This window comes from Brachyistius frenatus, unplaced genomic scaffold (genome assembly GCF_029030835.1).
Source record: "Brachyistius frenatus isolate BFR_SWC_R1_liver_20210118 unplaced genomic scaffold, ASM2903083v1 Contig_88, whole genome shotgun sequence".
In the NCBI taxonomy this organism is placed as follows: Eukaryota; Metazoa; Chordata; class Actinopteri; family Embiotocidae; genus Brachyistius; species Brachyistius frenatus.
In genome coordinates, this window is record NW_027210687.1 from 87,748 (window position 1) to 106,388 (window position 18,641).

The following is an 18,641-nucleotide window of genomic DNA, read 5'->3' on the forward strand; positions in this document are numbered from 1 at the left end:
AGGCATGTCAATCAAACCAGGTACATCCCTTATATTAATAGCATAATGCTAAGGTAAGCCGCTGCTGGCAGCAGCTTCATATTTACTACACAGATATGAGAAGAAGTAAGTACACATTATTTATAAAGCAAGTTACAAGTTACTGTTCAAGAAAGTTAAAAACAAGAAATAACAGTATAAAAACAATATAAAAAACAATAAAATCTATACAAAGGGGAAACACGGAGGCCAAAAACAGAATCTACAAAAATTAAACAGGCAGTAGGCATTTATTAGAGGACAATGTGCTTACGAAACAAGGAGTTTTTAAAAGTTTCATAAAGCTATCAGCTGATTTGCTTTTCTTACAAGAGGGGGAAGATGGTTCCAGGGGTGTGGGGTCACACCTGCAATGGCCTTTTGTTTTCAGCCTCCATTTGGGGACAGACAGAAGGCCGTGGTCAGCAGACCTCTGTGATATTTCAGAGGCCAACAGTTCAGAAATATAACTCAGGGTCAATCCATGCAATGCTTTGCATGTAATTAAAATAATTTTAAAATCATCCATCCACCCATCCATCCATTCTCTATACCCGCTTTATCCTGAAGAGGGTCACGGGGGGGCTGGAGCCTATCCCAGCTCACATTGGGCGAAGGCAGGGTTCACCCTGGACAGGTCTATTTTAAAATAAATTTTGCTCTAAACTGTTAGCCCGTGCAGGATGGCTAAAACTGGTGTGATGTGTGACCTGCGACTTGTTGTTAAAAGTCTAGCAGCTGCATTCTGGGTAAACTGGAGACAAGACAGAGAGGTGGGGAACAGTGAGTTACTATAATCAAGACATGGGGAAATAAAAACATGAATGATTTTTTTTCTTCCAGGTCACAGCTTTGATTTCTGCAATGTCTCTTATTTGGAAGAAGCAGCATTGAACCAGTTTGTTGGTGAAACACTTGAGGCTTGTTTGCACATTTTCTGTCAGGGGCATCAGGAGCCTTTCACAAGAAAGCGAATACATTTCTGAAATGTTGAACTGTTCCTTTAACACCGAGCGCTCCTCCACTCAGGTTTCCTTTCATTATAATTACTGTACATTTTAGCATCAGAGTGAGTACGAGATGTGCTTTATTGGATGCATTAATTAAGATAATTACATTCTTTGTCTTTATTTGCACAATAAAGGGGGCAAATTGTTCCTTTACTCCAATAAGTGCTCATTATCTCCACCTTTGATGTCATCACATTTGAACATGATCCTCACAGTGATTATAATAATCACACACTGCTGTTGGATCTTTGCTGTGACTCTCATAATAAGTAATTACAACAACCACCATCATCATTATCATTGTTCCATTGTTCACTGAGACACCATTTACCTCCTTTCACCCTGATGTCCATCAATGCCCTGAAGTCCAGCTCAGCTAATTATCCCCCGGAGACAGACAGCAGAGTGTGACAGTGAGCTGTGATAATGATGGCAGGACTACAAGGAGAGTGGAGGAGCAGAAAGGTCAAGGCCATTAGTCAGAGACAGCTGCTGGAGACAGAGTGACATGTCGGAGGACAGCAGAGCAGCGGAGACACCACTCTACTGTTGTACAGTAAATAAATGTCAACACACAGGGAAACACCACAACAGCACTGGAGAATATCTGCATTTATTCTCTAATAACAGGATGATGTTGAGATGACGGAAAGATTACAGTGTAGAAATCGTGTATTGCTCGCACAAACTACAAACAATTCTTCATATAATTCAGATTTAAAAAGGCTTCTTTTCTCAATACTTGAAAAATGCATACAATCGAATGAAGCAGACATCCCTTCTGACGATTCAAAAATCACATAATCATTGTTTTTAAGACGATGTAAAAATCTCACAAATTTTCATTTCTGCTGGAGCAATAAAAATATTCATTGTGCTTAAATGTGAGCAGTAAAATAAAAACTAATAAAGTTGGTAGCAGTTACTCATGATATACTGTGGTTCACATTTGATATGGAGAATGCTGTTGTAGCAACACAGGGTTAAGCATGAGCCCACTTTTGTTTTATTTCTGTCAAAAGCGTAAAAATATACATGATATATACTTATATACACACATTATATGGGAGCTCACTTTAAAATACAGTTTAAGTTTTTCCAGTTAGAAGCCATCATTTCCCAAAATAGGAGATTCATATTAAAAATCATTTTTAAAAGACAACAAAGATGTTTACTTTAGTTGGAATTATATATATATATATATATATATATATTTTAAAAAAATGACAAATAGGGCTCTAACATGATATTTGTAAAAAAAAAGTTAATGAGATAAATCCAATGAAAAAGATGTGAAAGTGAATTTAACTCAGTCCTCTGTCAGACGTTTGATCCCTAAAAACGGATAACAAGCTGTCTCTAGTTTTAGAGACAAATTAACTGATTGTCACACTTTATTTCATGTAGTTGTTCTAACAGAGGACACTTCAGTGTTTTAAATGTTAGTATAAACTTTTACAAGGTGGTTAAGAAGACAGGGGGGTCCTTCATGTTTCCACAGGCACCAGACTCTGGCCAGCAGGGACTGTCAGGGTCCACACACACACACACACACACACACACACACACACACACACACACACACACACACACACACACACACACACACACACACACACACACACACACACACACACACACACACACACACACACACACACACACACACACACACACACAACCACATTTTTAACATGGTCCAGTTCTCTTTCATTGGCATACACATGTTTTCTGTTAGTAGCACATGAGACATGTACAGTATAATATCTGGGTTATAATAACATAACAGGAGTAATAATAATAATTCTATATTTTACACAACGGCTCAAGCTTTTTCTGGTGCCATTAGTTGAACTGCTCTTTTATATTGTCATGATGATAAAAAAAAAAAATCTTTGTCCTTGTAATGATCACTGAAAAGTAAATGTGTGTGTGCGTGCGTGTGTGCGTGTGTGTGTGTGTGTGTGTGTGTGTGTGTGTGTGTGTGTGTGTGTGTGTGTGTGTGTGGCGAGGTGTCTATAGGTTGCTGAAGAGTTCGTTTTTCTTGGTCCAGTCCATGGGCGGGGCTCTCTTGTTGGAGCGTTTCTGGTGGGCGAGCTCTTTGACCTGCTGCATTGTCAGGTTCAGAGCTGGGATGGCTTCTGGGAACAAACCCTGCAGAAATAAAACAAAAAGGAAATCGATGTGTTTCAGCCAGAACGTGCTGCACCGTGTTTTTTTTAATTTTTTTATTCAGATAAATCTAATCTATTTTGACGTACCTCAGGTGGGGTGTTTGCGGGCGGAGTTGTGAGGGAAGTGTTGGATGAGGCGTTGGATGGAGAAGGACTGACTGACAGTTTTGAGTCCATCTCTGCCTCTTTGGCCACTCTACCATTCACCTGTGAACACAAACAGCATCACTTCGTTACAATGACCAACAGGTTTGCACGTGTGTAAATTAACAGGGTAGTTTTTCCAGCCTTCCTGCAGTACCAGACTTCACCACTAGGGCGCAGTCTTGGATTTAAATTGTTTAGTGGAGTCAACAATTTGCTTGATTTCAAAACTGCCTTTAAAAAGACATGAATTATTCCACTAAAGCAAAATACTGGGAAGCATAAGAAAAAAATAAGGTTCTAGGTAAAAAAAAAAAAAGTAAGACTGGTGGTAGATTAGGAATTCCCCTTTCAGCAACTTTACTGAAAACTTGTTTGCAGATTTAGTGAACTGGGAGTCATTAATAAGAGGTTTTTATTATTTCTGTTGGCTTTTACTTGGAAAATATTTTGTGTGAAAGACATGGAATCATTATAATCACTTTAAAGTTGGTTTAGTAAGAGATTAGTGGAACTGGAAACACTCTTCCACGCTCCCTGAACATGAACCTGTAAAATCTGACTGCAGTTAAGATTTCTCAGCCACTCTCCAGCCAACAAGAAAGCCTCATCTTTCACCTTCTCCCTGACCCCCCCCCCCCCCCCAGCTCTTCAACCTTTCTGTTGCGCAACAATACGTGGAACATGCAACTCCACTGCTGGACATCCAGGCCCCGAGTAACGGGAAGTCCGGAGCAGGCTTGGCTTTGCATATATGGCCGGACACCCGAGTTTCGAGGCGGCCACTGTAAACACAGTAGTTTCTTGTAGTTTGCGTGCTGGTGTCTTGATCCGAGTCTGGCATCATCTCAACTCATCCACTGATTTACATAAAAGTCACATGGGAACGAGACACTCGAGAAACCTGAGAGGTCCTCAGAAACATTCCTGAGATGCAAGTAACAACTAATGAGAACTACACTACACTACACACACACACACACACACACACACACACACACACACACACACACACACACACACACACACACACACACACACACACACACACACACACACACACACACACACACACACACACACACACACACACACACTCTCTAAAGGAGAAATACTTAATCACTTTCTAGTGGAGAGTTAGGTCAGAAGATTGATACCAGGTTCGTGTGTGTGTGTGTGTGTGTGTGTGTGTGTGTGTGTGTGTGTGTGTGTGTGTGTGTGTGTGTGTGTGTGTGTGTGTGTGTGTGTGTGTGTGTGTGTGTGTGTGTGTGTGTGTGTGTGTGTGTGTGCGCACGTGTGTGCGTGTGTGTGTGTGTGTGTGTGTGTGTGTGTGTGTGTGTGTGTGTGTGTGTGTGTGTGTGTGTGCGTGTGTGTGCGTGTGTGTGTGTGCCTCCTGCTGTAGTAAGTGATGACTGTTGTGTCTCACTGGGATTACGCCCAAATCCTTCAACAGGATTAATACGAAGCTCCGTGCCTCAGATCAAAGTAATGCTTTTAGTGTAAATACTCTAACTACACACGACTCTATAAAATGTGCAGCTTTGTCTAATGTATGATTTTTTATTATCATTTTTTGACAAACACTTTCAAATAATTCAAAAGTTAACGGAGTGCTATCTGGGTGGAGTTTGCTGCTCAGCACTGTACAATGAACACCAGAACGTTCAGACAATCACAGGAAAGTCCGCTGAGTACACGTCTGATTAATAACGCATTTCACCAGCGTCTCCATTCTCTGATGTAGCTGAAAAAAAAAACCTGCGTGTGGCTTTCAAACACAGTTCAACTTTAGCCTGCTGCGCTGCTCCCTATCAGTACATTTACTCAAGTATTAGACTTCAGTACAACTTTGAGGTACTTTAATTTAATATTTTATGCTACTTTATACTTCCACTACATTTTTCAGAGGGAACTATTGCACTTTTTACTCCTCTACATGTATTTATATCTTTAGTAACTTTTCAGATGAAGAGTTGACATAATGGATAATAGAACAGGTTTTTAAAATACAGCAAGTCGAGTTAAAGATGAAACCAGTGGTTTCCAACCTGTTTGTCTTCTGATATTGCACAAAAATCTGTGTCACGTTTCAGATATCTCTGAGTTGTTAACAGATCCACCAAATAGAGATTTTCCCTCTGAACGTCTCACGTGGTTTCATTTCAAGAAATGTTCAAATATCCAATATTTACGCAAAAATCTAAGATTAGAGAGAAAAATTAAAACACGGTTTGTTTATCAGAGCTTTGTTTTATCTTCTTTCCTCTCACTGGCATCTCACTGATCCAGTATTAATGATCTAAAAATGTCATATATATTAATACATCAGTCAGAGGAACCAAACCAGGACTTTTACTTTAATACTTTACCTATATTTTGATGCTAAGTTAGCTAGTTGGATTTACTTTACTTGTAATGGAGTATTTTTACTTTTCTGTACTGGTACTTTGACTTTGGTAAAGGATCTGAATAATTTTTCCACAACTGTCTGTGCATCACGAGGAGCTTCACAGTTTTCAAAGCAGCAGGCTGAACTATTGTTGTTCTGCTGCCAGGAAGCAGAGGATGGATCGGTGAAGAAGGAAGTTGCCGCTGTGGGAGACTGACAAATCTCAAACACACTTCAAAGTTCAAATCCCACTTTTGGCTTTGCTCTAAAGCAGACTTTCAAAGCGAGTGGTAGCTTTACAGAGTCTCAAGTGTCCTCCTGTGTTTCTCTGTGTGTGTGATGTAGCTGTTTGCAGTGAGTCTTACCTTCTCCTCCATCCCTCCGTTAATGACAGGCTCTGGCAGCGGACCTGTTGAGAAGGAAATCACACAACAATCACTCGTGGACTTCCAAAATACAAATGTCTATATTTCAGAATCACTGTCTCGCTGGTCCTGTCCGGCACCATCGGAGCAGAGAGCTCCACTCTGCTGGATCAAGAGTCTGTCTGCAGCTCAACTTTCATTCCACCAACACCTACTCTATTACATAGCACAGGTATGAGCAGATCATCTATTATGCATGTGTGGGTCATCTTCTATGAGATGGAGCTCCTCCTGGTCCTTTCTACCTCCCACCTCCTCCTCAGATGAATCAACAGGTCTGTTACTGTTCAAATAACTGAAGTAGAACATCTTTCCCTTCATTTTTTTTTTTTTGTCATTGGAATGCACTGACATCCACATATAATCCTGCAGATCATATCCAAACCACTCTTTGAGAGGTGGAAGCTGGAGACAGACATCATCTCTGAGCCTTACCTTCCATCCCTCTGATCCTCTGCTCAGCTGAAAAAGTTTATTGAGCTAACGGTGACTTGTTATTGTGGAGAGCAGCTGGTCCTTCACAGTTAATCTGAGTCTCTGAGTCCTGTTTGTGCCCCTCTCCAAGTCTTAACACAGCTCCAGCTCCAGGCTGAGAGCCCACTTGGAGCGAGCGCCTTGGAAACCAAACAAAGGTGCTGCAGGCCAGCCAGGCTGCTCGGAGAGGTGCAGTGTGTGTGTGTGTGTGTGTGTGTGTGTGTGTGTGTGTGTGTGTGTGTGTGTGTGTGTGTGTGTGTGTGTGTGTGTGTGTGTGTGTGTGTGTGTGTGTGTGTGTGTGTGTGTGTGTGTGTGTTGATGTGAAGAGTCGGTGGAGGCAGGTGCCCTCTGAGTGGGCAGCATGTGAAGTGCAGGCAGTTACCTGGGAAACACCTCACTGGAATCTCTCCCCTATTGAGCTCTAATATTTTCAATCCTGGAGTGAAACAGTGCAGCAGCTCTAACTGTTGTGGTGGAGGGGCAGTCACTCAAGTATTATTTAAACAAATTTTTTTATTATTATTTTGATTATTATATTAATATTATATTGTGATAAGATCAGTGTTATATTTTGATATTATTATCATTATATTCAGACTTGTTGACATAATGACACGTCATAACTTACGCAAACATCAACAAGCATCGCTGAGAGCAGCTCCACGGTGGAGGAGTTCATTAATGTGGAAGGTGTTTGATCACAAGACATCAGATGTACAACGAACCACAGCAACATGTTTTAACTGAATATCTGTGTTCATGCGAACATATAAAACTGTTACACCTATTTTGTTTCAACTCTGTGTTCTTGAAATAAATAAATGAAATATTTTTCAGTATGTTTACACATCGTCAAGAATATCTTTATCGCAGAAATATTGGTGATGTTATTTTAGAGCCGTATCGTCCACTCCTGTTTTACCCGACTTTATGCTTTTACTCAAGGAAAATAATGCACATTTTACTGAACTGCATGTATCTGTCAGTTTAAGATAAGGATTCGATATAAAAACACAGAAATGATGAGCTGAAGCCTCTTGTCTTTTTAGCCGCGACTACAGACATATTTGCCCTCGAAAGTTTTCAGTTGTTTTCATTAAAATAATATTTAATTTACAAATAGATCACATTTTCAATTATATTACAAAAATCATACATTTGACGAGAAAGAAATCATTTAAGATTTGTGAATAACATAATTTTTTTTTTTTTTTTTCTAACTCCTTGTCATCTCATCGTCCTTCACAGTTATCTTGTGACCTTTAAGAAAGGCCTCCTACATTCAGGGCCACCAGACTAAATTACCTTCAAGTGTTAAAACTAGAACTGCAACAATTAGTTGAGTCATTAATCAGCAACTGTTTCAAAAATTATTTTGGTCATTTAGTCATTTTTCAGTAAAAACATTTTTGTAGTCATTTTCAAGAAAAAATACCAAACGTGATGGTGGCTCCATGTCCTCAAATGTGAAGATTTATTTGTGGTAAATGATAGTAAACTGAGTATTTTGGGGTTCTGGACTTTTAGTCGGACAAAACAAGACATCTGAAGACATCCTCTTTGGCAGTGGGAAGTCATACGGAGTATTTTTTTTACTATTGTTAGACATTTAATACACATATACTATACACTATAATATATATAGTCATTAGTTTCTGATCTAATTAAAACTACCTTCGCCTCTCTCGATGAAAGGAAGTTGTTTACATTTTGATGCATTTATTTCCAAAGCAGTATTGTTATCTGTATGAACATATCAGTAACAGAGGCCATTTTACTTTAGATACTTTAGGGACACTTTGATGGAAATATTTCTCTACTTAATTAGGATTTTGAATGTGTGACTTTTACTTGTAATTGAGCATTTTTGTATTCTTAAATTGGCTCATGAAGTATCAGAATATTTTTGTTCTGACTCCCCCGCTGTTGCCATGCCAACCCTTGGCAGCACCACGTTTACATGAGGGGTCTCAGACGCTCCATCAAGCATCCCACCTGCCGGAGGACCAGCTGCTGTGCTGTGGAGGGAGGTCCTCAAACACACACACACACACACACACACACACACACACACACACACACACACACACACACACACACACACACACACACACACACACACACACACACACACACACACACACACCACAGCTCAGGCTGTACGAGGGCGCCCCCTGGGGGCTCTGCTCCGTCACAAGGGACCTGGGTCAAGTTTGAGGGCCCTTGAGCGAAGCGCTACAATCCTACCAGAATTACTATAATCACAGGGTCCCTTTACTCGTACTTTCAGCTGCATCTCATGGCCTTCATCAGTGTATTGAGTTATATTGATATATATGACCACTTAAACCTTGTTCTAATATTTTGACAGTAGATTTCAAATTATTTTTGTGTGTAAAGTTTCACAATGACACCGAATACAAAGAGAGTTCTGCTTTTAAGCCTTTAAACTCTTCAAACAATGGTGTTAGTCAGTGCAGTCCAGCTCCGATCTTTGTGATCTGTTCTATTTATGTCTAAAAGATTAACTTTCCCTGCAGGGCATCAACATCAGGTGTGGGAGGGAAGGGGGGGGGGGCAGGAAGTGTTTTTGTCTCTGTCTGTGATCCGTGGCAGAGAAAGAAAGCAGGAGAGAGTGAGAGACAGAAAGAAAGACAGAAAGAGAAAAGGAGGAGAGAGAAACGCAGAGCCAAGAAACTGTGACAGACTTTTAATCTGCTGCTGTTTACTAGAGATGAGACGAGAGGAGGAGGAGGCGTCCTAGTGTCTGTTACACTATAAACCGACTGACAATGAACCTGGAGAGGACGTTAGGAGTTAATTGCAGTCATTCACTGTGTCCTTGACACACGATTGCCTCACAGTGCTGGTGAAACCGTCCTCTCACCCGTCAGGTGCTCCGGGGTGGGGGCCACTCGGCACCTCCTGAAGAAGGTGTCTGTGTCCTGGTCCACCACCAGCAGCCGGGTCTCATGACCGCCGGCTTTAATGGCGGCGACGACTTGTGAATGCGTCTTCCCCTCCACTGACACATTGTTCACCTGAGGGGGAAGAAAAAAAAAGATTATTTTTGATCTTTCAACCTTGCAGCATGACTGGAAATCCTTGAAGACTGAACACAAACAGTCACTATTGTTTCTTTTCTGGGCTGTCTGTCTTTGTTCCCACACAGGAGTGAGCAAACTGTTTTATCCCTGTCAGGGTTTCTTTCTTAATATTATCACTTTGTCTGCCAGAGGATCCAGAGGCAGGAAATCCTGTGTGTCCACACGCGGATGCCTTCGCACATACTTTCAACTACTTGCAAAACAAATCTTCGCGAAGTTCTCAAACTGCCCTCGTCCTCTTCATTGACTACCATCATTCATAGTTACATCTTACATGCTACGTCAGTGTGTGACACCACGACAGCTGCACGTAACTCTCCGTGCTCTGCAGCGGCTCCACATGTCAGGTGGCTCCCCCACGACCAGCTGAGTGTTCTGGTATAAAATCTCCATGGGAAAGCATGTGAGAAATGTCTGGAAGGGCGTGTGTGTGTGTGTGTGTGTGTGTGTGTGTGTGTGTGTGTGTGTGTGTGTGTGTGTGTGTGTGTGTGTGTGTGTGTGTGTGTGTGTGTGTGTGTGTGTGTGTGTGTGTGTGTGTGTGTGTGTGTGTGTGTGTGTGTGTGTGTGTTTAGGTCATAGGGTGGACCCGCATGTCTAAGCCAGTCCTACAGAGGAAGCTGGACAATAGCAGCTCGGCCAGTAACAGCAGTAACAATGGTTGTCCGCTCCTCACAAAGCCCCGCTCCTCAGTGGGTGGTGTGGCCGTCTGGGGCCCTCTGGGGCCCTGGAAACCCCTCAGACTCTCTACATACAGACCCAGTAGTCCTTTTAATCCCTCTGTGCTTTTTTTAAATATTTTTCTTATTTCAGTCTCTTCTCTATTTCTTGTACTTTCACTGTGTGAGGGGGCGGCCACCGTTCACATTAGCGCTCTGATTTAACCGAGTGTTAAAAAAAGCATCGCGCTGAGTGAGTCAGAGATGTTGTGTGAGTTGGTGGTTTTCTTCTGTTCGCTGACAGTTTTCACCAGAATGGTGTGTTACTGAATCTACACTTCAAATTTGAGGCTATTTGTTTTATTGCATGTATCTCGCACAGGGCGAGGTCGCATGCAGAAAAAATTGGGTTCCCACACACACACACACACACAACATGCAGGTGTCTCTGCAGGCCAGTATACACAAAAAAGAAAGAGGTGGGCAGAGGAGACCCCAGACCAGTTAAGAAGCTGCTTACAGCCGAGCAGCCGGAGAGATTTAAGACCGCACACAGCGGCTGTTAATTCACATCATATTTTTTTCTTACCACAGTTAACTTTGGGTAGCTAGTATTCTTAAGACTTGGTCAAGACGCTGTTTGCTGGAGATCATTGTTATCAGGTGGATGTAGATTACTTAGATAACTTCTTGTTGGGTGTTCAGACCAAACACGAAGCCAATTATTCCCGTCGAGCGATTATGTCCAAAGTCAATGCAAAGACGCGATTGTCTGTGAATTCGTGTTGGGCGATGTGGAAGCTCGCGAATTTGCATCTGCATAAATATGTAACTTGAGCGGCTGTACTGGCACGAGTACAAAATTTGCTTCGCGTTTATTTTTAACAGTGTTAGCGTTAACAATAAGGTTTTTATTCGAGCTCAATCAACACTGGAGTTTACCGACGTTAGGAAGTTTTTTTAGGAAAAACGAAATACTGATATCAATATGTCAGCCGAAATGTGGTCATCAAACACTTGCAAAAAAGCTAATATAATAATGTTTAGCAATAAACTGTCCAAAATCACTTCAGTGCATTGAAACAGAAGCCCGGCTGCACCGACTGTCGCTCACGGCTTCAGTCTTCCTCGCTGTGATAACCGTCTGCGAACTCGGCTCATATTAGTGTCTGTTCAGCAACTCTAAAGGGCGGACCAATCAGCGAGCAGCATCCGTGGTTAACCGCTTTTGTCCCGCCCCTCCTTTACTGGGATTGGACGGCTGGTGACAGTTACAAGCGCAGTGATTATACTTTTTTCAACTCTCGCGGCACGTTAAGCTTTTAACAGAATGAACGGTCAGCACATCATCAAGCTGCCAGTGTTGATTAAAACCTTTAAGAAATATGACGTACTCATGAAAAAACACTTTGGTGGACGATTGCCGAAGGTAGTTGCAGCAGTGGCTGAGTGTCGGCCGGTTTCAGCGCATGCTGATTGGTTAAAATTAACCGGAGGTCTACTCCAATCAAGATGGAACAATGGCAAACAATTCCTTACAGTGGGAGGCCAGCATGAATTAACATGAATTATTCAATCACAGGGAAAGTGAAAGTCTCTCTATCTCAAACCATGCTTCAAGTGAGGCTTGATTACATGCCTCACCATTATTCTCTATTGTCATCCAAGTTTAAAAAAAAAAGATTACTGGCCGTCTAGAGCGGAAGTATGGGAGACCAATCAGGATACACTAACGACATGGATATTTTGGGTAATTTGAAAACACTCAAACAATTTATTTCTCATAAATGTTGCAGAACTTTATAACTAAATCCTATCAGATAAATATTTAATATTTAATGTTAAATAATGTCTCCCTTCGTTCACCGTACTGAATTACAGCCCTCTACGGTCTCTCAGTACGTCAGCAGTGATCTTATTTAGGTACCTGTACTATCCGGTCCTGGGGCAGCAGGCCTGCTCTCTCTGCAGGGGAGTCTTCGTCCACAGCTCTGATGTACTGGCCCGGTCGCGCCCGCTCGCTGTGCAGGTTGAAGCCATATCCGTTTTGGCCTCGCTGGATCACACAGTAACGGGGCCGCAGTTCAACACCCACCTCCTCCTGGAAAAGGCCACACAAGAGAAAACAGATATGTAAATAATGTGACACGCATGAGTTCACCAAAGTGTTTTTAAAAAATACCTGTACTGTACCATGGGCGCCTGTACAGGGAGGACAAGAGGCACAAAGATTATAGAGAGCTCCTGTGAATTGTTAACCATGAATATGGAGCCGAGGTTGAACATGCAGGTGGCTGCTGCATGCTGATGTGTTGTGCACTGTGTTTTCAACAGTCATGAGTAAACTTGAAGCTGCTGTTGCGAGTCCATGTGACTTCGACTGTTCACCAGAAAGGAAGGGGGTCTTGGAAGCATGTGATTGGAGGTCTGCTGGAAAGGTTTTGTGGGGAAATAGGGGAGGGGTCGATGGGAGCTCTGAGGAAGGGACCGGTTCCGGTGTGGTCCGCTGCCCAGCTCGCTCCCGGCTCCGATAAGGACAATGGAAGCTGGGCGTTGACCTCTGACTGCCTCCTCTCTCCCTGTCCCGCTCAGTCTTGGTCTGGGATGGCAGGAAGAGCTAACGCTGTATTGTCATCCAGGAAAAAACTCCAGCTTGAGCCCAGAACCTCCCTTCCGCTGTATGGATGAAGCAGTTTCTTTATTTAGCAGTCGGGGCTTTAATGATCATCAACGAGGTGAAAAAAACAGAGTACGGAGTCACATGAAGGAGATGCAGAGCTCAGGAGAGACAACGCTGGTCAAGATAATCTTTGTCACTGTGACCTGATCTGACCTGACACTTCCTCCACATCACAGAGGCTGTGTGCTTTATCCGCCTTCGGGCAATTCAAGACTGGAAGACAAGGAACCACCGCTATAAATGTGTCATTGTGAATGAGTCACTTTCTACAGAAAATACTCACAGCAGCTTTATTAATTAAGAGCCCTTAAAAACAAAATGAACTGTAGACATTATAACAACTGAGGCAGTCTGACTCAGCATTTTCTCATAATCGACTTAACAGATGGCACTTAACTGTCTTATGTAAGCCAATTGTTCTGAGCTAACACCCCTCCCACCTGTGCCAGAAATGAAGATGTGAAGCATGGGCATGTTAAGACCTTTAGGAAAATCAAGCAAGTGAATGAATGTAAATAATATGCAGCGAATAAAGGAATTCTTAAAAATGTAAAAAAAAAAATTAAATTGGTGGCTCCAAAACAACTGGGAACTACATTTCCCATAAATCCTGTGATGGGTGAATAGTAAACTGCCCCTACCACATGTCTGGTTATCAAGATACAAATAGCCTGTGACCACTTTAGGATTCAGGACACCAAAAAGGGCACAGAAGTAACAGCTCTATGTTGACATGTCCAACAAGTTGTCTACTCAGCAGACCACTCAGACTGCAGGTCGTTTGCCAACTAAGTTTAATTTTGGCCAGATAATTGAATTAAGATGCTCCTTCTCCTATAGGAGCCACCAATGTAAAAAAAGTAACATTTTAGCATAAACTAGAAATACCACATCACAGATCAATGCCTTCACCAAACAATGAAGCTGCATTTTACATCCATATAATACATGCAGTAAAGCATTGAAGGAGTCCTTGTATGTGTCCACATGCTTGGCCAATAGAGCTGTTCGACAGTAGACAATACAGCAATACAGATGTTGCTGCAAAGAAACTACAAATTCTAAAGCGTAGATGGTTCACACACATCTTCAACCTGACAGCACAGAAGATCTAAACAATCAGCAGAGTTTCAAGGTGGACACTCAAGATTAGCGTCACCAATTCAGTGTCTGACCAAAATGTGAAATATGTTCACCTTCTGTTCTTGAGTTATGGTGATTTTGCAGAACAATATGATGTCACAGTGAAGATGACCTTTGACCTTTTGGATGTAAAATGTCAGCACTTCACTATTTTATCATGTTAGTGTGAAATTTAGTGATAACGAGCGTAGGAATTCAGTTATGGCCAAAAACTTGTTTTGTGAGGTCATCGTGACCTTTGCCCTCTAAAATCGAATCACTTTAGTCCGAGTGAATGTTTGTGCCACAGTATGAAATATTCCCTAATGATAATCAGATGGAAAAATAGATTTGGTAATGTACTCCCAAGACAGATGGAACACGTGAGGTCATAGCGACCTTTTACCATCAAATTCAAACCAGTTTATCCTTGAGACCAAGTGAACGTTTGTGCCAAATTGGAAAAAGGAGTTCCTGCGTTCTCGAGAATGGGATAAACGGTTGGGCAAGACACGAGGCTACAGTGACCTCGACCTTTGACCACCAAAGTCCAATAAATGTATTGCTGAGGCCAAGTCAACGTTTGTGTCAAATCTGAAGAAATATCCTCGAGATATCGTTTTCGTGAGAACGGGACAGACATATGAACACGGACAGACGGACAACCTGAAAACAAACTGGGCTCCGGTTATGGCTCTCACCGGCGCAGAGGCATTAAAATCCTTTTCTGGACAGTGAGGCAAAAATGCTCTCCAGGATGTAGGCGGACGCTTCCTCGAGAAAAAGGAACACCTTATGAGCCGTAGCATATTAGCTCATCTGTCAAACATGGTGGCGCTTCTGTTTCGGCATGGCCGTGCACGGTTGCCAATGGAACAGGTCCACTGTGGTTTATCAATGATTTTACGGCTGACAGAATAAAATGCAGAGTAATACCCACACATTCTCAGATTCAGCATCAAAACTCATCGGACAACACATCATCATTCAGCAGGATGACGCTCCTATATATAAGGCAATTAGAGTTTTTCACGGTGAAGCGTGAGAATATCTTTGAATGGCAGAGTCAGTCACCTGATTGAGCTCCACCTCACGATAGCTGCAGACCAGACTGAAGGCAGAGAGACCTCACGACAAGCAACGGTGGGAGTTAAGGCCCAGGGATACTCAAAGTGTTTGGGGATATCTTTGGGTTGAAGACTTCAGGCAGTCACAATAATATAAATATAGGTTGGTTTAACTTCATGTCTGTGTCCAATTGCTTTTGAAAACCTAAACTTTGGGCACCATATTATAAAGGTGTTATATCACATACTGACATAAACCTTCTCTAAATGAAGCTGAGATTATATTATTTCAAACTGAATGTGCTTACATAGAGAGCCTGAAGAAACAGGTGTAACTGGCAGGATTTGGACAGATTTTCTATCTCACCTCACCAAATACACCACAGACTTGATGAATTCCTTTAGAGTAGCAGAAATCTTTCTGCAGATGATAGGAATCTTTCCGCTGCATCATGTGGTGCATTAAAATTAAATTTGATACCAATTGAAACACTGATATGTTTCAGTGCAGCTGATGATCTGGATTATCCTCAGTTGAATCCGACTCAACAAATAAAGAGGTAGAAGATAAAGTGTATTGTAAACTGGACGCTTCGACTAGATTATTTTGTGGACAGCAAATGTATCTGATATCTCCAGTGACAGACCACTGAGCTGAGAATGAAATCCATCCATCTCATAATTGTTTTGCTTTTGGGTGTGCATGGCTCAGTTGCTGCCTTCACATGAGTACGTAAGTGTTTATTTTTTGGCATTTTTCCATCTGATTAAGTTATATTCCGCTGCTCTTAATCCTGTTTCATTTTCCGATCCAAAGAATGCAGCGAAGTGGAGCTGTTGGGAAAACATGGATAAATAAACGAAGCATTCCTCCATCAAACGATTAGGAAAGGATGTCAGTCTGTTTGCGTACACGTCACTGAAAAGGACGGCTGTGGGCCAGACAGCAGTGATTCTCAGTAGCTGGTTTGGCAGTACATCTTTAACCTTCCCTTTGGAGGCAAGGAACGAGAAAAAACTTACAGAGAGGAAAGTGACAGACAGATATGCAGAAAACAGAGATGGAAATCATGGCTTTTTGCCCGACTATAATGAAACTGTAGGTGGCATATCCAACGCCCCAGTGCCTTCAACCAGCAGCAGTAGGCGTGTCTCTTGCTTCGTTGGCACCTATTGGAAAGGTGCACAACTTAGCTGTTGCTCTCACTGGTGTCATTTCACTGAGACTCAATTTTAACTTAGACACTGAGCTGTGTTGTGACATCTAAACACCTGCCAGAACACCTGTCCCAGTGCCAACCTCGGGATCGTTACTGAGGAAATGACAACTGCAATTGTAACCAAGAAAAAAAAAAAACAATCAGGCCAAGTGCCAGATTCCAAAAATTCAAAGTGAATTTCTAATGTTATTTTAACTTCTACCTTATTGCATTATTCCTAACCATGCTAATGAAGGAAATTATCTATAAATCACATATCGTAGCCTCAAGAAAGGACATATTTAGAATTATCTGGATATTACTTCCACCTTTCAACACAGATGGTTTCCTCCATCTAAATCCTCGGTGTAATTATCCAGTCCTTCAAACCTACAGTCACGGGAAGTGGAACAAACAGCACATTTCGCTCATGCAGCTACAGACAGTTTAACTACTTGACTCTGCTAGATGACTGTGGGGACTTGCCAAATGTTGTGCAAAGAAAACTCTGTTCCAGCTTTAGATTCAGAACGCCGCTGGGAAACAGCTGAGCTCAGTCAAGCCCACACAATCTGTAGCATGACGGGTTTCTGCTGCACATATTTATCAAGAGGGAAAAAGACACGTCTTGCACAAGAAAATGTGCAAGACTTAACAGAAATTGTTGTGCTTTTAGAGATGCCCGTCCTCATGTGGAATGAAGAGATCTCTGTGTCCCACCATTGTGGATGTGATGCATAAATCAAAGAAGCAAAGAGACCCTGTGAAAACAGTTGTCAAATGTGTGGGTTGGAGGTGTTTTTATTATTTGTCGGTATGAGGTAATATATCTTTTGAGATCTGATCAGTTTATGTGGATTATACCAGAGGGCTGAGTGGAGCCACTTCAGCTAAACAACTAAACTGAGGGTTTGCTGCATTGGGGAAAGAAAGGCAATATGACTGGGCCTCAAATGGAATTTAGTGTACAAGTATGAGTGTGAGTGCAGACACAGACACGCACACACTTAAAGCTACAGAAAACCATTCAATACACAATTCTGCTCTTAATTTTAAATTCAGCCTTTTATCAAATCAGTGCTTTTCCAGTCATTCAGGAGGTTAATCATATAAACTGTAAGAAAAATGGACGTAAAAGCCTCTTTGACATCACTTATACGTTTCCCAAAGAATGTTTTTGAAGCTCAGTGTAAACAGTAGCATTACAGAATTACTCAGTTCATCATGCGCTCAGATTTGGAAAGCCCAAAAGCAGATGTAACATTGAGTGCCGTCCTTGGCCGTCAGCCTCCCCGACACTCACTGGGTGCCCTGGCTGACGTTAGGCGTCCCTGAGCAGAAGGAGGGAGGCTGAAAGGCTCTGGCAGGGACAACAGAGGAGGGTCTGTGTCGGAGAGGAGTGGAGGACTGAAGAATCTCCACGCGGCTCTGATATCTGTGGAATCCGCTGAACACACACAAGCCGGGAACACTTGTCAAATGTGTGCGTGCATGAATGTATTCCTGCTGTTCGTCGCTCATATCAGTTGATAACAACAACAAATACAATATAATGTTCTATATAACATTACAGAAGTGTGATGATCACAGTTACAAAATGAGCTGCTGATATGCTGGACGCATCAAACAGAACCTTCCCAGGATGTTCTGTGAAGAACCCGTTGATATCGTAACTCCTCTTCATGCAGTCAGCTGAGACTTGTGGCTAAAACAGAGTGATATACTGAACTGTCTTATCTGTGGAATGACTAATCTACGTTGTATGTTCCCTAATTTACTCTGAACTAAGTATTTGTTTCAGACAGGAGCAGGCCCAGCCTGACGTCAGCTCAGTTGTGTACTTCCTGTAACGCTTTCTTTGACATTTCCCAGACCTTAAAGTATGTGTGAGTACACGATATGTGGAAGCTAAACAGACTAAATCTTCTACTTATGCTGCTTCCTCGGACTTTGTTTGGCCAGTGAAAATCCTGATTTTCCTATTTTATTATGACACACGGTGATACAACATTATCTCAGCCGTGTAAAGGCCCTAATCGCTCAACAATAACAAACTCCATTTTCTCCAACTAATGAAACAGCTTCTGTGTAAACAGTTTCAGTGACACGTAATGTGACTGTTGGCAGGATCAAACCCTCTATGATGACTCTTCACCATTATCAATATTTCTGATTG

The 18,641-nt window shown here is 42.0% G+C and overlaps 1 protein-coding gene across 2 annotated transcripts in view; it reads right to left on the reverse strand.

Moving 5' to 3' along the window:
- Nucleotides 1-1,625: 1,625 nt before the first annotated feature.
- LOC138627610 (Na(+)/H(+) exchange regulatory cofactor NHE-RF1-like) overlaps nucleotides 1,626-18,641 on the reverse strand; it is a 29,076-nt gene continuing 12,060 nt past the window's right edge. Inside the window, exons 2-7 of one of the 2 annotated variants that reach the window (XM_069710055.1) lie at nucleotides 12,325-12,498; nucleotides 9,522-9,675; nucleotides 6,101-6,144; nucleotides 3,290-3,409; nucleotides 3,041-3,182; nucleotides 1,626-3,004 (exon numbers count right to left, since the gene is read on the reverse strand). In XM_069710055.1, the coding sequence (XP_069566156.1) occupies nucleotides 3,045-3,182; nucleotides 3,290-3,409; nucleotides 6,101-6,144; nucleotides 9,522-9,675; nucleotides 12,325-12,498 (630 nt within the window). In that variant the 3' untranslated portion in view covers nucleotides 1,626-3,004; nucleotides 3,041-3,044. Of the gene's footprint in view, nucleotides 3,183-3,289; nucleotides 3,410-6,100; nucleotides 6,145-9,521; nucleotides 9,676-12,324; nucleotides 12,499-18,641 lie in introns of both variants that reach the window. The other variant, XM_069710054.1, reaches the window with a different exon arrangement.